This window comes from Nothoprocta perdicaria, unplaced genomic scaffold (genome assembly GCF_003342845.1).
Source record: "Nothoprocta perdicaria isolate Ctin4 unplaced genomic scaffold, notPer1 scaffold_38, whole genome shotgun sequence".
In the NCBI taxonomy this organism is placed as follows: domain Eukaryota; kingdom Metazoa; phylum Chordata; class Aves; order Tinamiformes; family Tinamidae; genus Nothoprocta; species Nothoprocta perdicaria.
In genome coordinates, this window is record NW_020455621.1 from 115,261 (window position 1) to 142,943 (window position 27,683).

The window sequence follows — 27,683 nt, forward strand, 5'->3', positions numbered from 1 at the left end:
CCCCACGGGGCGGCCGCCGCAGCCCCGCGCCCGGCGAGGCCGGGGTTAAGGCGGCCTCCCTTCGCCCCGCATCCCAGCCCTCGCCAGCCGTGCCTGCGCCGCGCCTCCCGCCGCTGGAGAGGCGCTCCATGCAGGCATGCTAAGTAAACATATCTTTGTTTTCCTCTTCCACCCACTGCCCTCGTTCTGCAGCGCGGGGCTTGGCGGGCGGCCAGGCCCGCTGCAGCGAGTGCTGCCTACACACACACACACACAGATACACAGAGATACACACAGACACACACACAGACACACACACACAGACACACACACACACACACACGGAAGGAGCGGGGTGTCTCGGGTGAGGCAACGCGCCTGCAACTGGCAGCGACAAGGCAGGAATTGTAATTGCGCTCCACCATGTGATGCCTTATGAAAGAGGAAGTGCGGATGCTTTAGTCACGTACTCCCTTGCCCTCTTGCTTCTAGCCTCCAGGTCCTCCGAAGGAAAAAATTACATATATTTATATACACTGGTGGGGAGCCAAGAAACGGCGCGCTTGCACATTTGAGATCCTGAGCGGAGCGTGAGTGCGAGCCGAGGCTGCAGGGCAAGGAGAAGAAAGCGGAGCTTTCAGCAGCGGCGGGCTTTTAACTGCAGCACGGAAAACGGGATCCGTGTTTGTTTTACCCTATTTCTAATGAAAACTGGATGGTTGGAAAAAGGCAAAATGAGCAGCATTACATTTTCRCTGCATTTGCTGCCTTTGAATCCGTGCTGGTGCGTAAGGAGAAAAGAGACTGTTATGGAGCTCAGTGTCGAAAAGATGATTAAAAAAAAAAATTGTGGCAGCACTGTGCTGCATAGGAAATGTGGTTTACGTATCAAATCACACACAAAAAGAGTCCTCAAAGCTGCTGACTGTTGCAGCGCTAACTGCACAGTAATCAGACACATAGTGCATTTGTTTCTGGTGTTTCTTGTTCCTTTTTTTTGTTTGTTTGTTTTTCTGTTTTTTTTGTTGTTGTTGTTTGTTTGTTTGTTTGTTTGTTTTTTGTTTTCCTTCCTTTTTGGAAAGAGAAACCAGCCCATGGTGCCTGCTGACACAGCGAGCACTGCAGGACACCCCATGGATCGCAGGGCAGGTGCTGCCCATTGGGCTCCATCCCGGCATGGATGGGACCAGGTGCTCATTGCCCCCCATCCTTTGGGAGCCTGGTGCCCACCCCAGCTACCAGCCCTGGGCGGGTTTGCCCATGGGGCAGCCTTGGGCTCTCGGGCCAGAGACGGACTCTGCTTGCTTGGCGYTCCTGCATCTGCCCTTCCGTCAGGCGCCAGATGCTGTGCAGGGCATTAGCAAAATGGGAAACGCAATTCTGCTGGAAAGGGCCCCCAGCTCCCCTTCCTCCATCCGCAGCGTATTGCAGAGCATGCTTCCCCTTTCCCGGGATGGATAGGGAAGAGGCTGGGGACAGTCCTGGCAATTTGGGGATCAGCCAGAGGCGCCCCAGATGGGCCCAAAGGGTCGGCTGCGGAAGCGCCATGGTGGCCAGGGAGTGCGGCAGCACGAGCCTAACCTGCTAAAACCCAGCATCAAATTATAGCCTTGGCCAGCGTGCCGAGGGAGTCCCGTCATTAAACATTTGTCATAACGTTTGTAGGGCCTCTGCTCGGAGGTGAGCAAGTCTGGGTGGGAAGCGAGGGCCTCCGCCCCACCGGCGCCTCTGGATTTGTGCCCTCTCTGCCGCCCTCGGTGCCGCTGCAGACGGCAGGTTGCTCCTGAGGGGAGAGCGCAGTGAGGTTGCAGCAGGCTGCTGCCTCCGTAATGTGCCACGCGGTATGTGCCAAACAGTTCACAATCCCCCAAAGCAACGGCAGGATCTTGCTTGTAGACAGCTGCTCGGCTTTGCCTGCAAGAGTGAGTTAGCAGGAGCCATTTTAGGAGCACTGAAAATTCGGGTTTTCAGTTAAAATGGTCCATTCATCTGAAGGGCGGGGAGGGGTAGCTTTTTTACGTATGGATTTTGAAATGAAACATACACATGATTATGATGTTTCTGTTATGATGTTACTGTTTTCACCTCGATGGTGGTTAGAAAGCCAACCTTGCAGCATGCTGTTCCAGGGGAAAAAGAGAAATCTTTTGGCATGAGAGTAATGCCAGCCAGCTCAAAAACTCAGGGGAAACTGAGCTCTCCAACCCACGAACCAAGCCCGAGCGGAAAGTAAAAGCATCACATAGTAAATCTGCAAGAAGGCAAAGCAGGTTTGCTTTTCTTGTTCCACGAGGCTTTTAGGAGTTATTTAGAATTGCTAGGATTCCAGAAAACAGCATATAGCACCAATATGTGCAACAAGAATTATTTACTTGAGGAAGGCGAGTGGCATTATCCCTTCAGTGACCCCATCCAACAGTGTCTTTTATAATACCAGAGGGAAAAACAAAAGCGATAATGATACAAAGGACACTATGGTTGGGAGCAGCCTGTTGACTTAGATGGGCTTTGGTGTCCGCTCGTGTTAAGACACTGGTCCTCTTACAAACACTTGCCGCTTTATGCCCACGAGCACGACTATGGATTTCAAGCCACGTGCACGTGCCCGCTGGCAGGACCAGGGCCTATTTCCCTGGAAGCTGCTGCCTGCAGCCCCTCTCCTGCGCCCCTGTCCGGCGTGGCCGCGCTCGCCGCCGAGCTGACGGTGGTGGCAGGAGCTTGGAGAGACACTGGCAGCAAATGCACCRCGGAGAGCAGGGGCAGGTCACCGCGCACCCGCTCCCAGGAGCGGAGACGTGCCAAAGGATTGGGAGACTGCAGCAGCACTCGAGTGTCTGCCTTGTGCCTTGCGAGAAGGCCCTTTATTAACTCCTCAAAGGCAGCCGGGCTGCACTCTGCGTTCTGGTTTTAATGTCTCGGTAGCTGTGAGGCACCATGTAAGCAGAAGCGCTCGGAGGAGGGAAGCTGCGGAAGGACRCTGCTAGGCTAACATGCCATTATGCCACAGCTAAGTCCTGAAATGTGAAATGCTACATCTGCTTTTATTTTGATAYGATTTTCATGCTGGAAATTTTAAGGCACATGTATGTGTACTAGTTGCCAGAGATTCACAAAGAGCGAGCTGCAGGATCCCACAGCTCCTGCTATCTCGGCGGGCGCTACCCTAGGCAATTTGGAGCAAAAATTGCATGATCCTTCAGAGAAGAGAACAATTCTACTTTTGACTGAGCAGTTAACTTTACCCCCTGCCTTTTCTAATAGCAGTCTGGGAAAAAAAAAAAAAGAAAACAGTGAGGAAAAGGTTGTGGAAATACTTGAGAAATTCGGAGGTCTGAAGAGAAAAAACCCACTTCAGCAAGATCCTCACAGATGCCAGAGGAAAGGGCAGTCAGTGCCGACAAGTTTCCCCCCGTTACCCTCCGAGAGGGTGGAGGGGCACATCGAGCTGTCCCCTTTGCACGGGGCACATCCCATGGTGGTGCYGGGCCACAATGAGCAATTGTCTGGGGCTACACGGGAAGGGGGTGGGAATGCGGTGGCCTGGGCTTCCCGGGGYACGGAGAGCGGGCGGCCCACTGACCCCTTCCCAAAATAAACAGGAAGCCCTGGGAGCTGTGACCCTGCTGCTCGCCGCACACCAGTTCAATAGATTTCCCAGTGCCCCTCTGAAAACCGGACGRGGACTCCACAGGAAACGTCACAAAATGGGAGCAGAAACGCAGGGATTCGGGCAATTATCTGTTGAAAAAAATGTGGACGTTTAAAAACTTCTTCTGCTTGGACTTCCGAGCGGTCGTACTCCCCATCCGCGTTTCATCCTCTCAAACCCGTGCCGACGCCACGCGCAAAGCGCTGACTCACTGCAGCGAAAGGGCAGAGCTTTCCTTCCTGCATACATTGAAAATCCAGTGTGCCAGAGCAAAACAAAGAACAAGACCTGCGGGAAATACGTGCCAAAGTATTTCTGAGGCCATTCGGGCTCAGCAACACTTTCTGCAGCGCCCGGGGAGCTTGTGGGGAGGTCCTGCCTGCTCGGAAAAGCGAGGGCCAGGCCTCCTTGAGGACGGCGATRGCTGTTTCCCGCGTGGGAGCTCCTGCATTCTTCTCTTCGCTGAGGAGAGACGTAGGATGTTTGCACCCCAGGGCCGGGAGCTGCTGTATTTGGCTGCAGCCAGCGCCCCAGGCACAGCTCAGTACGCCTGGGCTGCCCACACTTCTGCATGGCATTGCACTGCATTATTCCTGCTTTACAATGGGACGAGGGTGAGCAGAAGACAAAGGTGTGTGTGKGGGGGGGTTTCATGCCCAAGCACAGGAAAAAAAAAAAAACAAAAACCATGAGAAGCAAGTGAAACTTGTGCCTGCCCCCACTTAGCTCCCTTTCATTCCTCTCCTTTTCTCTCTACCAGATGCCCATGTTGCAGCCCCCTGATGCAGGTGGCTTCTCACAGGAGCTGTCATAGCAAAATGCTCTCCTCTGCATTGCAGCCCCTCAGCTTACCTGTTTGCTCAATATTGTCTAACATGCCAAGTAAAAACAAGTACAAGTGGGTATTTTTGTCAAGTATGTTCTGTCCTGTGTGTAGCATCCTGCTGTGTAGCAGTGCTATGGTGAAACATTTGCAAGTATCTAATGATATGTTGGAAACTCTTAAACAGCAGAGATGTGCTGCATAACTGCATCCCATCCACCTCTACTTTCAGATGAAAAGATCAAACCCATCCTATTTCCATGCAGCTGTGTCCCTCCTGCCCAAATGCTCATGTTGAGCTCCAGAAGGAGGTGCCCTCTATGAAGTCAAATTAAATTCATATTTCATGAAAAGTACACCTGCAAAATTAATAAGCGCTAGGACTATGCTGCAACTGGCAATTACCTTCAGCCTCATTTTCCAGATACTGCTCATTAAAACAACATGCCAAGGGCTGGACCTTCCATATCGCTTAGTCTTCCAAATGGGACTGGGTGAGGGCTGGGGGAGCAGCCCTTGCCATCCTGGGGCCCACGGAGCYGGGTGCTACCCAAGGACGACGGCTGCACACAGGAGCACCCTTTAGTGCTCAYCAGCGTCATGCAGGCATCTCAGCCTCACCATAGATGTAGCCTAAAAATTGGATTAAAGCCATCTGCTTCATTTCCCATAGGCCACCGTGCAGCTCAGATGTTAATAACTTCCGGATATTAAAGATCTGGGATGGATTTGAATTGCTGATCCAGAGGCAAAAGGACAATCACCTTCATCATCCATTTTCCCCCTGCCAGTTACTATTATTGCTAGCTGCAATTCTGTACATTATAATTAAGGGGAAAAAATACAGACCAAATGAAAAAGGGTACGAGCTTCTCAAAAACATCTCTGTACTAGCTGCAGCCTGACTCAGCCTTCAATTAACATTCCTACTTAAAATAGCTTTGTTCTACTGCTTTTGTCAAATCTTACATAACACCAGGCCAAATCACCACCCAGGAGAGCCCTGCTGGAGACAGGAGCTGAGCCATCTCCTACCAGGATCGGGAGAGGCTGAGAGCTGAGCCCACACCTCRTGCAGACTGCGATGATGACGTGGCTTCCCTAGGGAACAGCATGGGGAAACCTCTGCCCAGAGCTCCTGCTGCTCCTCGCAGCAGAAGGAAGTCCTTATGGTTCCATAGTCTTATAAAATAAAACTATTAAGAGCATGGTGTTTTTGTATTGCCCCTATTTGGCCTGGGTTCTAACTGGTGTAAAACACACGCTATGTGCGAATGGCTGCATGCAAAATAAAAAGTGGAGGTTCCCATTTAAAAATTGGAAAATCTGCATCTGAAATGCAGCTATGAGGCAAGGAAGATACTCCCCTGAATATTTCAGTTTATGGAGACTGTGTTTCATTTTAAGCAACTACTGTCACATTTACACCTATCCAAACACTGGGAGAATMATAGAAATTTCAGTCTCAGTTTGCACACCGCTGCCAAAGCAGTTCAGCCCTTTAAATGCAGAGAGGAAAGCAGGGAGCTGGGCCAAACCTACTATCACCTGCCACCTCCAGCCTGGTGAAACTGGGGATCACGCCGGGCATCATTCCTGCCCGGGCATCATTCCTGCCCGGGGTAGCTCCGCTGCGATTGCACCACAGCTGCCTCCGGCCCAGGGCAAGACAGTGGGACAGGTCCCCTAACTGTGAGGTCCTACATCCGACAGGTAGCACGTTGGAGGGCATCGCGCCTGCTCGGCCAGCCCCAGAGCCCCGGCCTGGGATACGTGGCCCTGCAGGCCGGGGAGGAGGTTATTGGCCTGCAGCAGCTTGGAAAACCCCCATGAAGTACAGAAAATCGCCTAATGGATGAAGCGCCCGCCGTGGCACGCAACCCGACGAGAAGTAGGTTAACACCATCAAGGGCCTGTCTTCTGAATTTTATTTTATAGCAAGAATTACGTGTCGTGGCAGACTTTTTGATGAAGAGGTCAGCAGGGTGTGGAAATGTATTCTGAAGCTTTCTGCGTCCTTGCACATGCTTTTAGTTGCTGAGGGTGCTGCCTGCTACCTACCTTGGAAAGGTTTAAAAGAAAATGCAAACTGTAGGCCAAGGGCAGAGAGGTTTTTTTGTAAATACATTTGGCAGAGGTTTTAGACATTCCCTTGTCATTCGTTAAACAGCAAGAAAGAAGACCCACTTGACTTTGTACGTTATGGAAATACCAGTTTCTCTATTTACAGATAGTAAAAAAACCATCAAAATAGGTTATATTTACATCCAGATAACATATATAAATACCCACCCACAAAACTGTCTTTGCCTCTGAATTGGTGCAGGGCAAGTATGTGAAGCATGTGGACTTTTTCGTATCTCCTTCTAAAACTAGCAGCAGTAACGAAAACAAAACATACTGTTTTGCATACTTCCAAAAGGAGTCAGTGTTTCTGTGCACTCTGGTTTCAGCATCAACCCTTTACACCTGAAATATGCGAAAAATGATATGTCCAAAAGACTAAGAAACTCTTCTCAGAGGTAACCAGATATGCACCACATGGCAGGCTGCGCTGTAATACTGAGCTGTAACACTTAAAATCCTCTGTAACCAAAGGCAGGTCAAGACATGCCTGTTTTGGACCTCCAGCCCCCGTATTTTACCCAGCCCTCTAATTACAATCATATGTTTGGCTTCATGTTTGACCCTTCCGTTTCAATAGATTGCCAAACGCCATGCTCCTCTTCCTAGGTCTGATGTGCAGGTCCAGCTGGGGAGTATGTGGGATTCACGACCACTGTGTTCACGTCCACACACACACACACTGGAGCAACTGGCAGCCATGCACAGAGCAGCAAAATAAAAACATTTATGAAATCCTCACTGTGAATATGCACTTTTTAATTTGAAGCACTGTCTGAGCTCTTTCTCTTTGCCTCATTTTTCAAGGGCTTGGAGTTCACATCTCTAACCTTTCTTCTGCAACCAGGTGAGCCAGGAGGTTTCCGCTTCTCTTTGTTAAAAAGAAAAGTATTTTCACAAAAGCTGCATCACTGCAGAGCACAGGACCACTCATCTCAGCTGGGAGGACCTTTGTCATGGATTGTGGTAGTCTCAGGCTTGCAGCTACCACCGACGGCTTTAAATGAAACACCAGCCTGTACGAGACTGTGGTTACGCCGGAGAGAAGACACCACTGAACTAAACACACGCTACCCTGAAGTCTCTGAAGAAGCTAAAACCAAGGTTCCCRTCACTGCCAGTGAGAGTAGGAATGGACATTTTATAGACAGAGATATAAAACCAGATACATATGATTATCYGGAGCTGACTGCATGTTATTCATGAGAAAAAGATCTGAAGACAAAATGATTGCTGACTTCTGGCCCTTGCTTGTGTTGCTTAGGGGAAGAAAACAGCCACAACAGGCATCAGAGGGAAGTGCCACAAGATGGGTCTCACTCCTGCCCCTTTGTCGGGAAACACAGGGGAGCTTTTCCTGAGCACAGCCCRCAAGCTGGATCTCAGCTCCTCGGCCTTCAGCACATTAAGATTTTTAGATTTAAGGCAACGCTCCTGCAGTGCGTTGGGTGAGCTGAACCTCCTCTGTGTTTTACTTGGACAGCAGAATTTAAATACCATGCTGTTCGGCGCTCATTTAGCGCTGTTATTACAGCRCTGTTTGCGAAGCAAGAAGAGTAATCCTCGTGTAAAAATAATAGTATTGCAGAACAAGACAGCAGATGGTGTTATTAAATACCTGGGCAAAGTCTAAGGCCATAGCGCTCTAACAACGAACAAGATATATTGTCCATCTCTTAATAGGTAACCTCCTTCTGCAGGATGTTGGTAATGCTGAGCAGAATGGCAAGTGGTATCTTGTCCAAGGCTGGGTAAGTCTCCCAGTCAAACAAATATTTGGCCACCCTGTATTTGCCAAAGCTTTGTTGCTACCAGCACATCTGAGAGAAATAATAATATTCCTTTTTGTCTCCTAAGCCGTCCCTTCTTTAAGCAGCTACATCACGCTCTGAACTTACTGTAATCATGTGAGYACTTATTGATAGCTGACTGGCATGCAGCTTCATGTAAGAGCACATGGAGGCAAATCCTCAGGCAATGTAGATCACTGTAAGTCTGCTTCAAGGTGCTGCTCCCATCTGCTTCAGAAAGGTTCCTTGCTCGTGAGCTCTGCTCGCCAGCCAGGTTTTGTTTTCCATAGAGACCTTCAGCTGTTGCAGCCTTCTCCTTTCTACTCACCGGCATGCTCAGCGTGTTAAAACACACATTTATCTATGTTGATAAAATGGAGTTGAACTGCAGTAATATGTGGCCAGGGCTGTCCTTGCTGCATGATCCAATAACATCCTCAGCCAGAGGTCCCTCTAAGGATTACTTTTGTGCCATAGCACCTGCACTTAATCTGTTTTTCCCGTGAAATTTGCCTAGTTCTCAATGAACTTTCCCGCTCAGCTGATGGGTTACAATTTTACTGCCTTAATGGAATTCCCATCCTGCTAGCAACTCGGTTCATCTCTTCATTTTACCCATGTTTTCCTCGGCTGTTTCTTCCCTGTCACTATCCATTAGAGGTTTTCCAAGGCCAGTGGCATTAGCAGGGTGAACCCCGCGCGCTCTGGTCTCTCTTCAGGAGGCGAGTGCTGCCCTGCAAGTGCACCGGGCCCTGCGTGCAAAAGCAGTGACCCCAGGGAAAAATCACTCACCTGAGCTTAGGAAGGTCTCAYCGTGCTCAGCCTGAGCTCTAGGTTGACCGGCCCCAGGCAAGGAGGCCCACGCTGCTAAACAGCCACAGCCCTTCTGCATCACCTATATTGCTTATATTTTTGTCTGCCTGGACATTTATACTCCACCTGCCCAAGGCAAGGAACTCCAATGGCCATACCTTGCATTTATAAAGGAAGTGCTCCTGGAATGCAGCTTACCTTTTTTTTTTTTTTTTTTTTTTTTTTTTTTTCTGTTTTAAAAGCACAGCCAAGCTCTTCTGCATTATTTTTCAGAGATGCGGACCCTAAAATCATCTCTTCTGGGGACTTCAAGGAGGCTGACAACTGCTTCTCATGGGAGGTTCTGGCTTTAGCTTAATTGCTGTGTAATGGCAAATCCACCGGCAGCACAAATACAGTCACAGAGAACAATAGGAAACCTGTGGCTGATACGTTAGTCTCCCAGAGGACAGGYGAGAGATAGGGAGCTCACCCGCAGCCCGGCGCTACCAGGAGTTCCGCCCAGGGCTTGTCCTCCATGGCAATCGCGCTCCTGCTAGGAACCGTGAACTTGAGAACAAAGTACATTTTATTATTTACAAGGTTTAGATGACAAATACAAACAGATGGTGCAAAGATGACTCCTAATGCATAGTGATCAAGGAATTTAATATTCATGGCTGAAGGCCTGGAAGATTAGGTAAACAGATTCAAATATGCAAGGGAAAGTATCTTGTAACAATGCATAAAGCCAGCGAGGCCTTTTGTGCCCTGTTAGCATTTGGGTCAATGCAATTAGCATACAGGGAAAGATTGCCTGAATTTTCCAGTCTTCTGGAAGAGTTCAAATCAGGCAACAAAGGAAACTCTAGGGAGGCTTTTCTGCAAGACCAAGGAAGAAACCTTCTGTTTTGCTGTTTAATTTTTGTTCCTATTCAGACCAACCTTGTGCAAAGGAGGAGTGCAAAAGCCGAGCGTGCTCTGGTACGCTGCTGCTGCTGCTGCTGCTGCCCTTATGTGAAGCAGCCATACCTGAACCGTGCTCTTGTTTTAGCTGAGACTGGTTGGATGACATCAGATTACTCACAGGAGCACGGGCTGTGGCAGTGCAGCCCAACCACACGGCTTTGCAGTTAATAATACTGCTCACGGCCAACGCTGGGATTTCACTGGTGCTGCTTTCACATGCAGTCATCTTGCAGAGTGAATTTCAACACTGATGAATATTACTAGTCAGGTCCTCAGTATGAATCATGCTGTCCTTCCAGATGACTTTTTCTTTCTGCTGTTTACATCAGACGTAGAGAATTTTGATGCTTTTCGTGTATGTGAGTAAAAGAGCGCTTCATATGAGAAGTGATTTCCAAACTCACTTAAGTCATCTCTTGCTATATTTCCTTTTGTTTTTGTTGCTGTTCTCCTTACGAGCTTAGTGAGATGTTTCTAAGAAATTACTGACTGAGCATTGAACTAAATGAGTGATTTAAAAAAGAGTTTATTGATGAGAGAGCAGGGGAAAAAAAGAGTTTATTGATGCCTGCTGCCAAAAAAGTTTGTTTGATCAGTCTTCCATAATCCTTGCTAAGATCAGGTTGCTGGATAAATAAATTATTGGGGTTGGTCATCCTGTCCCCTTATGCAATGGCCCAGCCCTGCAATGTGCTAATGGAGCCAGAGGCTGGAGCAAGAACAGGGCAGCGACCAGGTAGAATTTGCCTGCTTGTCCTCTCCTACCAAAACCCTTCACAAATGCAGAGTCAGGTGCCGGGGCTTTCAGACAAGCGGAGAAGCAAGGAGCTGGGATAGGGCTGGGATAGGGAGCTGGGATAGGGAGCACATTCAAGCTCCCAGGCACAGACTGTGGAGGCAAGTTGCCAAACAGCAAGGGCTGCTGCACGCAAAGGTGCGCTCTGCCCCTGGAGCGCTGCCACGGCCGCTCCAGGAGGAAAAGTAACACCCAAATCCCAAGAAAAGCCACTTTTCTTTCCGTGATCACCACTGTCTGGCTGTTCTGCTTTCATCCTCCCGCTGTGGTTGTGTCCACCACAGATGTTCTGGTGGCTGCCTCCCAAATCACTGGAGACATCTGGCAGCTCTGACCACTCTTTTTTTTTGCTTCTCTGTAATGTTTCTTCCACACCACCTGACAGAACTCGAAAACGGTTCAGGGCACTTGACTCCATATGAATGACACCATGTGAGGAAACAAACATTTGTTCCTGTGACTCCAAGTCTCCAATTTCCAGTATCTTCTCTCCTGGGAAGGAGGGAAGACAAGCAGTACGTGGCATCTGGAGGGAAGGGCAGCTCCACAGCTGCCTCAAAAAGGTACAGGCGTGGGTCTGTAACAGGCAGTCCAAGACAGAAAATACTCCAGTGTATTCCTCTGTGAGTTTACTGCTTTATGAGGAGATGAAACCCTCTGCAATGCCACAGCTGCTCTTAACTCTTCTTAACTCTTAACTCTTCCTTAACCACAGAGATACTTAAAAGAGTGGAAATAAAATTCAAGACAGCTAAAGAGCAGTCCACAGTGCTGAAATGCTCCCACAGTCCAAAACAACTCCATGCCAGCTATTTAATTTACCATATGTTTGGTGTGGTTTTGGCAGAGTCAGCATGAGGATTTTTGGGCAGGCCTGCAAAAGTTTTCCCTTGCCTGCACCCAAACGTGACCAAGTCCTGTCTGCCCTGATTGCACCACCACGCAGGGTCAGCCCTGGCAGTCTGGGGCAGAATTAGTCAGAGGGGCCCCTGGAGCAAAGCCCAAGGAAAACTGGTTCATTTTCCATTAGGAGCGTTTGCACTAGGGGGACTGCAGGAAGATGACTTCTTCAGCATCAAGGAGGGCTGCTATTTTAGCTACCCTACCGATAATGCATTAATATCCCCAGCGGTTGCTGCTTGCTTTCGTGCTGCAGAGGCGGCTTGAGGAGATGATAAACAGCAGCAAAAGGAGATCCCGACATGAACCGGAGCCGCAGCAAAGGCAGTTGCTTCTCAGCAGCACCGGCCGCTGAAACACTTTCGTGCCGCCTTCTGACTTTTCCACTCCGATTTGGTTTCTGTTTCTTTATGGCAAGTTTCTGTTGGGTTTGCAGAGGAGGTAGCCGAGGTGCAGCCTCTGACATCTGCCCATGCTTGCAGGCTGCCGGAGGGGCATCGCGAGGTGGGATTTGCCCCATGTATCGCGGTTGAGGCCGGATGACGAAGGGATCCTCCAGCAGCAGCTGAGGAGCTGGGAATCCATAGCATGGGATCCCCTCGCCGTCYCAGCTCCAGGGAGGGCTCCACATGCCCTGAACTTGGCCAACAGGCAAAGAAACAACAGGCTGGCCCTGGAGAGGCCTTTGCCAGGTGAGCCCTCCATGCCCGAGTTTAAAAAGAAAGCCGGGCCAGCCTGGAGAGCTGCGCTTCTGCCCTCCCTTCCCGCTGCGCTAATGCTCTGGGCACCAGTTGGTGTGCGGGGAAGCCCGGGGCTCAGCMTCACAGCCTGCACGTGCTGCCCACGGGAGCGCTGGCACCGCCGCGACTGGCGGGCCCCGTCTCAGCGGCATCGCTGCGGATTTTGCAGGTCTCTCCGCAGGCAAGCAAAGGGGAAATTAATGCAGAGCAAGGGAATTRATGTTGCTAAATAATAAAAGCATTGCTAAATAACAGCAGCTTGCCTGCCTCTCCTGTAGAAGCAGAGGCAGGAAGAGGAAGGCAGAAAAGGASGAGGGTGAAAAGGAGGAAGGTGGCCAGGTGAAGGAGGGAGTCCTCTGCAAAGCAAACACCAGGGATAAAAGGCAGAAAGAGCAGAGAGAGAGACGTTAGGGAATGTGACAGAGCAGGCACACCACTTATCAGCTCCTGCGTCAAACAGAATTCCTATGTGTAAACCAAAAGCTATGACTAAGCTAGGGACTAGCCTATAGAAAGGGGCTGTGCCGATGTAATCAAAGGGCTGACACGAAACCACTTCAGTTAAACCGCTGGACGTGTGGGCTGCTGATAGGAAAAACTTGACTTCCCAGCTTCCAATAATGGATCACAAACAATGCAGCCTCCTGGTGCAAAGGGCTGATCCTGTGCGCATGCAGGCGCCCATGTGTTCCCTGCTGAATGAACACCAGCCTGGCTGCCTTGAAGCTGGATCACACACGGGCTGCCTTCCAACACAGGGCTTCATGCAGGAAAAAATAAAATCAATAAAACAATCTACAGCCAGAATAAGCACATGCTACGCAGTTTTGGTTCCTCCAAAACATATGATGGGGGATTTTCACAATTAATCTCAATCAGTCTTATCCCGGGTGCTGCCACTGCCTTATTGTCTCTAATATCAAAGCTGTTTCCATTTATGATTAATATATGCCAATGAAAATGTTCCTAGCTCTTTAGCATTGCTATAGCTCCTTTTCCCAAAGCAATGCAAGTGCCAAGAGAAAGGCTGCTTAAGACTCTTGGGGCGCAGACACCCACCCCGGTCTCAGCACCGGAGCACCGCAGTGCCCTGCAGCAGCCCCAGCAGCCCCAGCCCTGGCCTAACAGAGACTGGGGGTCCAGSACAGCCAGGGGGCTGGCGAGGACGGCCGGGCCGGCACACAGGAGCAGCAGGTAACCTCCAGCTGGCGAGTCCGTGTGGAAACCTCCTCCCACAGCTTTGTTACTGCAGGGCGTGTGTTTGCCTGTGCGCTCACCCCAGCCTACCCTCCTCTATGGCTTAAACCAGCGTGTCTGGCTGAATATTTCGGATGACTGAGCGTGCGTTCGCTCCTGCCACCTCCAGGCGAGGAGCAGCGCGGCCAGATGTAGGCGGCAACGTCTAATTGCAGCTAAATCCGCACCAGCTCGTGAGTCAGGGCCCTGACTCACAAGCCGAGACAAATTAGCGTGACTGGGTTGAGGCTGCTGCTCCGGCTGCATGCCCAGCCTCCCCGCGTGGATGCAGGCTGGTGCATGGCTTTGCATCACCTCTGCCCAGGCACCAGCACCGTGAGGGCTGAGTTGCAGCCCCTGGCATCTGCACTCAAACAAGCTGCTGAGAGCTAGGGGCACCTGCCCTGGCTGGGGGCACCCCGAGCCCTGCAGGCAGCAGGAGGCATGAGGGCTCTTCAGCCTTCGTCCTCCTATTAACAGGACAGGTTGTAACCCCCAGGTGCCCTTGAGACTAATTCCAGTGCAAAAGGAGGCTACCAACTTCTGCACCGCTGGGTTGGAGCAAAGAAGCATTTAGATAGTGAAAATTAAGCACCACACATCCTGCAGATCTTGAGGTTTTCTCTTTTTTTCTCTCAGAGAGAGAGAGAGAGAGAGAGACTTTAGATTAGCCTTTGATCACTGGAGATCAAGAATATTTCCATCCCTACAAGGTAAGTCTGCTGGTTACAAGGGCAGCTCAAAGGAAATGAAGTTCCTGTGAAGGACTAGTTTTGACTGCACCAGTTCTAGCGTGAGCATTTCAAGCGTTAGCAGAGTGACTGCATTTCAAGTGGCTTCTGTGCCACACACTGCTCCAAAAAACTCTTCAGTTTAGGCCAGTCCTAAGGCTTGAATATTAATAAGGAAGAAATTTTTCTACATGATTGATGCATCTTGTCCCATGTCTTGTGTTTTCCTCAAAGTTAAAATGGCCTAGTGCATCCACAGGGAAATCTCATGTCATATCAGCTGTAACCACAGATCAACTGTGGCTAGATGCTACAGCTAACAGTGCTGTGCTGAGACACGCTTAGACGTGGTTGCCAGCACAGCTTTCCCATAAGGAATTGAGCTTGCACGGTCTTAATGCTATTGCCATGATAAGCTAAAAGGATGAAGTTAAATGCCCGCCACACTTCCCAGCATCRCTGCGATGTTTCGAGGGGTATGGGTGCTCCGCAGCAGCCACGGTACTTGGGCTGCACTTGTGTGCTAGTGATGCTCCAGCTACAGACATGGCCAAAAGAATGGTTCCTGGAGCCAGCCTGTGTCTTCGAGGACTTTAGGTGTGTCCTGGGACAAGCGCTGCTCCTCTCACTGTTTCCACATTACTGGTTTATTTTTAACCAGCAGGACTGAGTTTCCCAAAAGGACTGAATCGTCATAGACATCGAAGTATTAAATTTAAGTAACAGACATGACATCTGTAGTAGTTGCTTGGTCCAAAATCTGCCACTGCCATATCTCAAGTCATCAGGGCCTAGTGGCCAGGAGGGAGGCCAAGCACGTCTGTTTGCCTTGCGTTTGCATTATGAGTGTCTGGGAGGGCGAAATGGCAGAGCAAAACTGCTGGCRTTTGCTGCTCCCAGAGGTCAGGATTTGCTATTTGGGATGAGTCCAAGAGGGGACTGAGCCCAGGTAGAGAGGAGTTTTCAGAGCTTAATTCCCTTCCCTCACGCAGAAAAAAAGCACAAAGCTCGCAGCTTCACTGTGCTTTACTGCCTTGCCGTTCTTCCCTGCACTTACAGTATTAATCTCCTTTTTCTTTTTTTGTTATTTGTTTGCTGGGATGCAGGTGGGAGAAGCTAGCACTTTTCTCATTGCTGTGCATTGGTTGCACAAGGCGCGCTGCCCCGTGCAGCCTCACGTCAGCACGTGCGCGTTTCCCTCTTGTGCAAACTCGGGTGGACAACTGTTGTCTGCAGTATCAGAAGGCGAGAGTTGAAAAGTTTCTTCCGCATTTCATCCTTTGAAAGGACATGTTTAATGTCGCTGCATTGCTTTGGATATCTGTCATATGCCAGGTTGAAAGCAGTGCTAAATGGGACAGCAAGGTTTAGTTTGTGCCTTTTGAGAAAATCTTCCTTTTATTCCTATTGCATTGATGTTGTAATGCTCTCCYTTGCCAAGCCCCTACTTACAAACCTCTCCATCACTTTCTGCATTTCTACTCTTTACAAGTATCATTATCTTTAACAAGCCTCTGGCTTCTCAGACTCTGTCTGAAAGGAAGGCCGTCCTTCAGGGATGTGTGAGGAAACCTGATGCAGGGGCTGTTTTAAAGGCATTCTTGTCTTGTCCCTTTCCTACAGGCATCCAGACAAAGCTGCTTATCAATTCTTTGAATTCTCAGAAAGTGCATTTCCTCAGAACAGGTAGGAAAATGTTAACGGCGAGCTGCCCAATGTGAGAGAGAAACCTTTCCGGTGCTTCTTTTTCAGCGTTTTCCCAGTCCATAAAAAAAAACCCTCCTTTTGCCTGAGCCCATGCTTGCTCATAGATCAATGAGGACACCCCGAAGCGCACCCCATTGCCTCTCCCCACGCTGCTCCCACTGCCGCTGCTGACCCCGCAGTCGCGGGAGGCCGTGGGAGCCTTGCAGCTGGTGTCAGTGCAGGGGACAGAAAAGGTCTTTTCTCCCTCTTTGAACACACACAAAAATCCCCTTGGTTGGGGAAAAAAAAAAAAAAAAAAAAAAAAGGATGACACTAACTGTGTGTTTCAGTAGCATTCAGCTAACAGCCAACTTCGTTGCGCTTTCGTTACACATTTTCTGCACTTTCAAATATACGTCCCTTCCTCTTCTGCCCCAACGTTAGCAAATCTGGAAATGACTAACGCAGGGAGTCGCACAGCTCCCTGCCGACACGCAGCCCTTCCTCATTCCTTGTCCTGCAGTCTCCTCTGGCCACGGGCTAGCTGTGCATCGCCTGGCTGGGTGGCCGGCAGGTGCAGCCTTCCTCCTCCTCCTCCTCTTCCTCCTCCAGCGGCTCCTCCAGCTCCTCGGGCCGCCCGGCTGGCGTGGAGCAGCGTGGCCCCATGGAGGGGGAGCACGGCCACCCCGCATTACTCCAGTATTTGCTTCCTCTTCAGGGGCCAGGCCTGTTTCCATTCAGCTGTTTTTCTGCGGCCGCTTCCGAAGGTTTCCAACGGGCTCGGAGGCATTGCAACAAACGCAACCAGGAGGTTTCGCAAGGGGCCTTGCTGCCACGAAGCCAAAAGCACATTTCCCCCGCGCCATGCGAGCCGCTCCGCAGGCTTGCGCCAGCCCGGGGGCAAGGCCTGGGGCTGCGAGGGGCGCCCGCCATGACAGGGCCGAGCTGTGGATCTCATCGGGGAAGGGATGCGCATTAAAAACACCTTTCCTGCTGCACCCCTTTCTATCCCACGTTGCTGGGAGGGCAGTGTGGGGAGCAGGCTGGGGTGGGAGCTTCCCCCACGATGGTCTCCTGTGCCTGTGCTCCTCCTTGCTGCACCACAGCCTAGGTGGAGAAGGGCAGGATGTCTCCTGCAGGATCCTGTGCGGCCCTTGGCACAGCAGGGAGCAGACGCTGGCACCTTCCCCAAGGGCCCTACCTGCGACACCTCCCTGGACCCTTTCACCGTGCAGAGTTGCTGCCCATGTGGCAGCTCCTGCAGCAGTTGGACTTGGATTGCCGAGGCATTGCAAAATGACTCAGTGTGGATCAGAAAGCGGTGGAGTTGTTAAACAAAAGTCACTTTGAAGCCGCTGTCGGTTGGTAAGAAAATAATTTAAAATTAAACCAGTTCTGAAACTATCTACCACAAGTGGTTACAAGCCTTGATGTTGTAAAACTGGACTGTTTCCTCTTTTCCTCACAGCGATTATGTCCTTGATTCCTCCTTCAGGCTTCTTTGGCAATCCTTGCATAGTAATAAAAAGGCATGACACAGCATACGTTGTGCGGCTCACCTTGCCAAGCCAAATTACAGCGTTAGCGTAGCTTCTTTGCCTTTGCATAATTAACTCCACGAAGACGATAGAGGGAGGCTAAGCATTTGTGCTAAGATGAAAGGAAAAACAAGAAGTTTAAAAGTCTGTTTTAAAGTAGTTTCTGTTTAAAGTAATTCTTTTAAAAATGACTTATCTCGAAACTGTTACAGACAATTAGGGAAAGTCACACAGTTTCTAAATGTCTGTGAGAAGTCTGCAGCTACGTTGCTGAAGTTAAAAAGGCAGGTCCAACTCTGAGTGTTAACGTGGTGCTGCAGAGTATTGCCTGTGCAACGTGTGCTGGGCCAGGAGCAAGAGGGCTGCGAAGGAGCAAAGCTCCTTTGGCACCATTTGGATGGTCAGTGGCTTCTAGGACAGGCTTTGGGTTGTGCTACCCTGCACTAACTGGCGTCAAGGGGAATTCGCTGTGTGCATGTAGGGTAAATTGGGCTCCCGGTGTGCGCAGCTTTGCTCAATTTTCATCGCCGTACTCCTGTCACCATCTCTCAGGGCCTTGAGAGGAGAGCACCGAGAACCGTGGACAGTCCACGGAAAGATTTCCAAATACATAGGCTGATGACAGACAAAGGGGAAATCCTTCAGTCTGTGGATCTGCCAAATTTGTTCCAGGAAAAAAAAGCATAAAGCTGCCCCAACAAGCCTGCTGTTTATGTTTGCTATAAACCACCATTTCAGCTGAATGGGTGATTCAAGCAGCCTGATTAGTTCAAGTAGAGAACATTACAGATGAGTGCCTATTAACATTAATGCCAAAGACAAAATTCCCAGCAAAAGATCTTAGTTTCTGGAAATTCCCTAGGCAATCCAACAAAGTCAATAAAAACTGGAAAGAAACAGACGAGCAAAATTTTGCAATTGGTTATGACAGCTGGCAGCAGCAGGTAGAATGGGGATCCTGTGTTTCTGCTCTGTCTCCCTAGCTTTTAGACAGCCTGCAGACATGAAGCCTTGTCATGCTTTACTCTCACGCCCAGCTCAACACCCCGTTGTGCAAAGTGTTGTGCAGTCATAAAGACAATGGCAGTTTGCCTCAAAGGTCTTGCAAAGACCTTTGCACAACGTCGCTGCAGCCCAAACTTGCTTATTAAATGCTCACTTATCAGAAACGAGGTCAAATCGTCTGATGAGTATTAAACATGCCAATGCATTAAATATACACTGAAATATCTCCTGCTTATCCCAACCCTTGTTTACCTAAATTGCCATCACATTCACTGTGGTATGCTATAGATGAGATTTGATTGCATTTGTTAATTATAGAAGAGTTGAGCCAACATGAGCTGGTGTTACTACTGCACAAAAATGTTTTGGCAAAGAAAAAAGAAGGCACCATCCACAGTTGATTGAATTTGAACTTCACAAATTGAAGTTATTCTTATTAATGAAGACAGGAGGAATCTCCAAGTACAATGGAAAAATAAGTCAGTGTTTCAAGAACAGAAAGAGGGAGAATCTATGGGGAAGAAATTGTCATCAAAGTTGCAAAGTGTAGTTATGTATTTGACAAAACCTGTCTTGTGTAAACCACCCTAGGATGCTAAAACAATGGTGTCCTCTCAGCTCACCATAGACATAATTTCTGCCAGAGCACCTACAAAGCAGTTGCCATGCTAAAAAGGAACAGGGGTGGCATCTAATATACCCCAGGCCCAGGGAGAGCCTGCGAGCCCAGCCAGACACACGCTGCATTGACTGGCAACCTAGGTATTAAACCAGAGTGGATGGCTAGAGGATCTGCACTGTTGTTTGGCTCAGTCCGCGACAGCCTCCTTGACAGTCCTTTTTCAAAAGAGCAGCTCTGAGTGGTTGTTAAGCAGAGTGTCATTATCTGCAGATGGTTTCTTGCGTAAGAGTCTGAAAATTGTGTGTTTCTGCTTGGTTGCTGAAGAAGTTCCTCTTTCCCTAGGAGGTTTCAACCCAGCTTCATTTATGGACCATATCCCTTGTGTCTTGGTGCTCGAAGGAGCTGAGATCTGGTTGCAGTGCCTAAAGACAGGCAGCAGTAAGCATCTGAGTAAGCGTCTCTGAGACGAGTCAAAGACACTTCATACACAAAGAAGTGCTCAGCTCATCTCACAACTGTGAGCAAAGGGATGAATCAGGCTGTTCCCCACCAACACACAGCGCCCACTCAGTAGAGCTCTGCAGGTGGACACCTTCCTTCTCAGGGCAAGAAAAGCTTTGGGGATGCTCTCTCTTGAGTTCAAGCAGAATTCAAGGGGAGACTTCAATACTTGTGGGAAACAGTTTCCCATTTGGGATGGTTGCTGTTAATTTTACAATGGTGCATTTTCATGTTGCAAGCTTGGTGTGCTGCTGGGACCATCTCGCTCTGCCCAGGGAGCTGAGTGCACAGTTGGCTCCTGCACTGCAACTAAAAGATTAAAGCTTCCAATAAATCAAGTGTTTTACAAAAGCATGAATGACTGACTTCACAATGTGATTAAAATCATCATGGGAAAACATTTCCAGTGTTCAATAATTTACACTGACCACCTGTACTTTTAAAGTAACTTTCTCCATTCAATTCGCTTAACTTTAAGGGGTTCTTGCCATATTCTTGAAGCCATTTCCTCTCTGTGCTTCAAGTCTCATGGCTGCTGAACACTTTAGTAACAAAGAAATGTACTGTAGTGCTGGAGCTTGTTCTGGAGATGAAAATTGTAATGTGATTTACTATAAAATAGTCTATGCAAGCAGCTGATCCTAACATGCTCTGTGCCTTTCCAAACTCAAGACAATTTGCAAAATACTATTGCAAAACTGAGTTTATATTTCAGTTTCCTTTTTTATAATTCCTATTTTTAAGTAGGCATTTTCAAATGAGCTTTCAGTTAGCTTTTCTATGCCTGCTTTTCACTCCAGAGAGAAAAATTGTATCTACTTATTCATGCTTCAGTTTTGGCAGGTTTCATACGCTCATTTGGAACTCTTATTATATCTTACACAAGAGACGGAACTGTTTGTTTATTTATCTTAAACTAGGAATTATTTTCTCTCCATCATGCTTCGATCTCCTACAAGGTCAACTCTTTGTCTCTGAAGAATTAACTCTTCAACACAGACAAGAACTGAATTCCTAAGACAAGAGATCAGTAGGAAGAGTCTCTCCCTGCCATTTTGAAAAAAGTAGTAACGAGTTAACTCCTTCCAACTCACAAGAGAGTAGAAGAAAAATTATAGGACATATTCTTCATCGCATCAGCTGTCATCATTCCATTAAAAGTGAATGATTCCTGACAATTTATGCCACCAGAKAGTTTGCTACCATGTCGCTGTGAGATTGAATTCATTCTGGAGTTATTTATTCAGTCAGGCAGCTCTGACACGTCCCTTAGTCAAGGCTGAGCCGAAGTGCCCACACTAGGGGCAGGGAGAAGAGGGCAGACAGGAGTGATGGGAAGTCAGGTGCAAAGACACATCAGAGCCACACCTGCAAGAGGGGAAAACAGGGAGTGTTTAGGAAAAGTGCTTAAAAGAGTAGGTGGCCAGCAATCCTGACCCAGATCTTAGTTGCTGATGGCCCTGGAAGACTTTTTAGCCATACATTTGTCCAGYTGCATTTTATCTCTGGCTTTACATTGACATGTGCAGTACCCTGCAGAAGGCACTAACTCCATCACTTCCCTGTGTGGGAAGACACTTTCTTGTCTCTGTTTTATGTGACCTGATCCTTCCCCCTGATGGCCCCTACTTTCTTGGTGGTGAGAAGCAGTAGGTTACCACCCACACTTCCCCAACCTCTGCACCACCCAAAACGGTTCTCTACCAAATTATCAACCTCATGGGTGGCTGTTTCTGTCRGCTCTTCCTTCCCAGAGCAGCATACCTCATGATACACAGGATGGTCACAAGGATATGGATATGACATATATGATATATAAAGGCATCCAAAATGAAACCTTTCCTTGGACAAAAATATCTCTGTGTTAAGACATACTGGAATAGAGATAGAGAGAGTATGGGTTGGGAAAGGTAGAGAGAAGGAAAATCTAACCATTTCAGAGAACTCAGCACATCCAGACAAAAAAGAAATAACCATATATAGGAAAGAACAAAAAATAGGATAGACAGAGTATGCTGAACAGGAGTAACTCCATGTGAATTATTACATGATTCCTAAATAGTCAGTGAAATCTAGACATATCCACTTTATGCACTTGGAGGCTGTTGCCACTGATTTTCCATCCACAGCTTCTTTTGCAAGTGCACACTTTTTCCTCACTTTCCTCACTCTGAGACCCAAGTTAGGGTAAATTGTCTTTCCAACTATTTCTATGTAAATGCTAATAGCATGAAGAGTCATGGGACTGATGTGTGGCTTTCTATGCTGTCAACACAGAAGTCAACAAGAAGCTTGAACCAAGTTGCAGTAGGTGCCAGGTGCCAGATTTGAGGGAGCCAGGTCTTCTCCGAAGGACATTTTCATTGCTGACAGTTGCCAGTCCATTTTTGACCCACTAGGATTAAGTATGGTGCCATCTCAGAGCACAGTGGAAAGTCTTTCTGTTACAACACGCTCTTGCCTGAGGTGCATTACTTTTAATAGATGTTTTGTTTTCGGAAGCTTTAAATGCTGAGTTGGCATTGCTACTTTTGACTTTACTTTAGGAAAGACGAGCTACTGTATCAGGGGGTTCTTTGTTTGCCAGCATTATGATTTCTTAATGTAAATATGCCAGTTGCCTATGCCTCTAGGTATACGTTTAAAAATGATAAATAAATTGCCAATCCATGTCTTTATGGGAAGCCTCTCAAATCTTCCCACAGCTTTTCACAGCTTTTTTGAGGCATTATAAAGTACAAAAGCATAACCAGGCGAGTTCTCCAACTGATGTCAGTGGATTCCGAATTAGACCATAACAGAATACACAGCAGTTTTGCAAATTTTTGTTTTTCCGAGGAATCAGCTTTCTGAGACCCAGCTGAGTAAAAGATTATGCAACATTTAGCGCTGTGGCTCACCCAGTCAACCACTTGTGATTAGTTTACTCTCTTCAATGTTTGCAAGTCTCCACACCTTACAAAGGAGCTTCCAGMAATGTAGAGCAATCATCAGGTGATGCATCAGTTCAACAACTGCTAGGTAAAGACGCAAAATCAGACTTGTTTCAAGAATACCAGTGATCAATGGATGTTCACAGCTCTTCCATAGTGGCTRAAGAATGTTTTCTTTTTATACAGTTCAATTGAGTACGTGTAAAGGAGTCAGTTATGAAATTGTGCTCATATGGTCAATTGGGATATTAGAATAAAGACAATAAGTCCCTTAGCAACCATCCCAAATTTTAGGCAAGCAACCATGGAAACTCCAGGAGTTCTCTTTGGTTCTGTGTACCCCATAAAGAAACATCGATTGTACTCAGTTAAATAGTCGCTTCTTCACCCTAACACCAAGACTCAATGTAGTGCAGCTAAACTACAGCGAAGTAATGGAATCAATATTGTTATTAAAATAACTTGCAGAAGAGTTAATGGCCACCCTGCCAACGGTGCTTGCAGGCAAATAACTTGGTGTTTAAAGGCTCTTCAGCAAGAATGCATGAAAGCCACTAATGACAGCCAAAAGCAAACTTGCCTTCAAGAGAACTTTCCCAGAAGAGCACAGGGCCTGGGGAATTGGCAGCCACCCTTCACTTAAGACCTAGGACCTCTTGCCCTTGGGAGAAAGCCCTGGGCTCAAAGAGGGTCAGCTTAGGTGGGATGACAGCAGAGAATATAGAAGAAGCATCTCCACAGTCAAGGTTTTTGCTGGAGATTTTGAGCGGGCCACTACATTTAGGTAAAGCTGTTCTAGAATTAATCCAGCTAGGGTGAGATATTGCCAGGAACAATGCACACAGTGCATGTATAACTGGCTGGGCAAGATTAATCTAGACTTGAAGGCCAGATGCATCTTGGTTGGCCATTTAGAAACTGCAACCGTGTTCAATAGCGCTTCCAGAGCACGAAGCACAGCGAGCTCTGCCTCCTAGCAAGAGCTCCTTGATGCTGTGACAGGGATGATGAAACATCTTTTACTGGCTTGAGCCTCCATGATTAAAAACACATTTTAATGTCAATGCTTAATTGAATAAAGAAGAATCTGTTTATTACACATAGAATTTCTAAATGTTTTGTAAAGTTTAAGCCCTCTCATTGTACATAGACATAATAGGTACCATAAAAGAATCCTGAAAGAGGCAGATGGAGAAGATAAGCATTTCGATAACACGCTTGTACTGTTCATGATTTACACAAACAACACAAACATTTCCACCACTGTTAGCACAATGTCCTGGAATTTAATGATAAGTTCATGGACAGGGACAGATAATATTAATATACTAATAAAGGTAATACTCTTTTTTCTTGACATAAGTGAGTGCTAAATATGCAGAGGCATATCCATTCAGCTTGTTCCAGTACTCCTTTTGTGCTCTTCCCTGAACTTAGTACAGCTATCACCTCTTCAAGGATTTCCTGACTAGATACTCTGCTGAACTTGATTCTGGAGGTGATGGTGAAAAGTAATTGGGGTGAGAGTGACCCTGACTTGGTAGCATTCATGACTTCTAGGAAAGTAGTCAGGAGGAAAAAAAAGAAAAGACAAAAAAGACAAAACAAGGGACTGCAAGGAGACATACTTAAGCTAACTGAGGATGTCACTTCATCAAACCTCAGGGGAACAAATCCAAGTTAGAAAGGGCTTTGGCAAAGTTGACAGTGCACTAGGGAAGTTGTAGTGAGGACACAAGCACAAACTACTTGTGAACTCAGTGTACTCCTAAGCGCACACACACTAAAGAAGTGCAGAGGAAGTACACAGAAAGTGGAACTGGGTCATGTTACTAAGTATAAGAGAACAGCATAAACATGGAGGAACAAAATGAAAAAGTTTTAAGTGATGCAACGTGCAGTGGGCGTCAGTGTGTTTATTAGTAGCAGAAGGAGGGCCAAAGAAGGAACGAGAAGCAGTTACTGAGCACTAATGCCAAGTACGCAGAAGTGCTTGGGATTTTCTTTTCCAGTCTTTCCTCAAAGTTGCCCCTTTTGTATGTTTAACACAACTAGCACAAAAAAAAAAAAAAAGAAAAAGAAAACAAGAAAGAAAGAGTACAACAGAGAGCCTCTAAATAAGCCAGATAATTTCAAAGTGCCAAAGACTGAAGAAAATCATTTTATCGTACTGGGAAGACTGGCTGAAGCTACTCAAATCAGCAGCAGAGAGCTCAGAAGCAGTGGAGGGTTGTTTCTCACAGACTGGGGAAGGCAAACTTTAAAGTGGGGAGGGGAAATAGGAAGAGCCAGGAATAAGAGACCAGGCAACTTAATTTCTATTCCTGAAAAAATACTGGAAGTGATAATTAGATAAACTACTTTGCAGCACCTAGAAGGCAACAAAGAGATGAGGAGCAGTGAGTGCTGATTTGACAAGAACAAATCACATCAAATCAATCTAATTTTCTTCTATAGTAGGTCTTACATCTTGATTTTAATACAGCTTTTCCCATTGACAACTTTCATAAACACTTTCACTAACAAGGTAAAGAAATATGGTTTAGAAGAAACTGATATTAGAGGGGTGCATGTCTGGCTGGAAAAGCAGACTAAAAGCAGTTATAAATGCTTCACTGTCAAACCAGTAGTATGTATCAAATGAAGTTCTGAAGCCATCTGTTTTATGTCTGGCAGCGTTCAGTATTTTCATTAATATCTTTGAAGAAATAAGAGTAGAGAACACTTATTAAATTAGCATAGGACACCACGAAGAACAAGCACTTTGGTGAACAGGATGAGAATGCAAAACAATCTTGACAAATTGGAGAAGTGTACGAGAAAAGAAGCGCCATTCAGTAGGGACAAAGCAGAGCTCTGCGTTTAGGTGGGCGTAATCAAGTACTAAAAGACAAGCAGGGGAACAACCAGCACAGCAGAAGTTCTGCAGAAAAAGATCTAGGGATGACAGCTCAACATGAATGAACACAGGCAGGCTGCAGTGAAAAATTAAAGTACTATAATGAGGTGTATAAACAGAAGGACTGCCTGTGATAAATAGATTTTTTTCCCTCTGTTCTCCATGCTGTGAAGACTTCATTTGAAGTGTCATATGTACAGTCTGGGCCACTACAGGCCAGGGAGGCTGTGAACTTAATGCAGAAAGTGCTAAGAAGAGCATTATGAATGGCCAGAAGACCAAAAATGCTGTTAAGTAGGAAAGGCTGCATAGTATAAAACTGCAAAATTGTATTGATAAGATGAGCTGGACCAAAGAAGTGTGTGGGCAGACCACATGATAGTGGTCATCCAGCATACAATGCAGGAAGGGACTAATCTCATTTCCAGGACCATTTGGGACACAAGAGTAATRGGCTTAAATTAGAGCAARGGAATTACACTAAAAACTCTTTTAAGAGTAAGGACAGAGAAGCACTGGAATAAGTTGCCTGGGAAGTTGTAGAGATTCCGGCACTAGAGGTTTTTGAGCACAGCCTGGAAAAAGCATTAGTCAGTTGATCCTGCCTGGGGCTCAGGGAGGAGTAGGTGGTCTGCCCAGGATCCTTCCAGCCCCACCTCCTACAATTTCCAGGACTGGGGATTCAACTCACAGCCTGCAGCTGAATGTCGCAAAGACTGGAGTGCATTCCTCACTGAGGACAACTAAACCAAATGGATCAGTTGCAACTTTAGCTAATGAAATAGCTTTGACCAGGGAAAAAAAAAAAAAAGAAAAAAAAAAGAAAAGGGGGTCAGGAAAGCATTAAACAGAATGAATCAAGCCAGCATAATACAATGGGGTGACATTATTTGCCTGCAGCCTACTTGATGCTGTCCCACCAACAGAACTGGCATCTCATTGCAAGCCTCTGGAAACTCGTTGCTATGGGGTTTCCTCTTGCACTCTGCAGCATAGTACCAAGGCTCTGAAGAAATATCCTCCAACTCTCTCCCCCTCCTCTTCTACCTTGCACAGCAACCTACTCTCTAATCTCCTTTATGGACTGTTCTGCTTTCGGACATKCTGCCTGTTTGCTACATTCGGTATAAATCCTTGCAGGCGCCCCAAGGGCCTCTCTTGGTTATGAGAATCCCAACAGGCACAGCTTCCTGCCTTGAAATGCAGCTCTTTCACCTTCCTGTTCATGTTAGTCCTCCATGCTTTTATGGCGTGCAGTATCATGGCCCTCTCTGCTTATCAGTCTCTTCAGCTCCAGCCCTCTTCTCTTCCCAGGACTTTCCATCTGCCATTTCAGACTTTCACACCTCATCACACTAATCTGTGCTTGCCATTTCCCTGGCCGCCCACAAAGCCTAGCGTTTGACACAGGAAAAGGAAACTTCATTTCAGTTGAAGTCAAGATGCAAAGAAGTAACTCTGGCAGGCCTCAGCAATCCCATTTAAATCCTATCTCTAATCCACTTCCTTTGAGCCATTTCCCTTCTCCCCTGACTAGATTACATCATGTCTCTCTTCTCATGATCCATCCTTGTTCTTTTAAGGCAGAGTTGAGGGTCAAAATGGTGCCTCTTGACCTTAAACTTCTAGAAGTTACCTAGAATGAGGACTTGGGACACAAGCAAAAGCATACTGAATTTTTAAATAAAAGCTGCAGGTTTTTACATGCACTAAGTAAAAGACACTCGAGTGTGCTCTAGCATTCGTGGAGACAGAGGGTGGATGCAGGTTGTGGTGCAGAGCACAGACATGCAGATGTAAAGGCTGGTCTGGTCACTGCATGGTGTCAATAGCACACGGCTCTATAGCCACACTTGAAGGACCTTTCCTCTCCTTCCAGCTCTTCCACTTCCCTTCTCCCAAAGAGCTTAAAGAAACAAAAAGAGCAGCCAATAGAAACTACCACATGTTTGGGGAAAGCGCACAGGCAR

General features: G+C 47.4%; 1 protein-coding gene across 1 annotated transcript in view; it reads right to left on the reverse strand.

Annotated features, from left to right (window-relative positions):
* IRF2BP2 (interferon regulatory factor 2 binding protein 2) overlaps positions 1 to 8,699 on the reverse strand; it is a 14,007-nt gene extending 5,308 nt beyond the window's left edge. The window contains exon 1 of the mRNA XM_026044713.1: positions 8,694 to 8,699. Coding sequence (XP_025900498.1) covers positions 8,694 to 8,699 — 6 coding nt within the window. The remainder of the gene's footprint in view (positions 1 to 8,693) is intronic.
* Between the last annotated feature and the right edge of the window lie 18,984 nt (positions 8,700 to 27,683).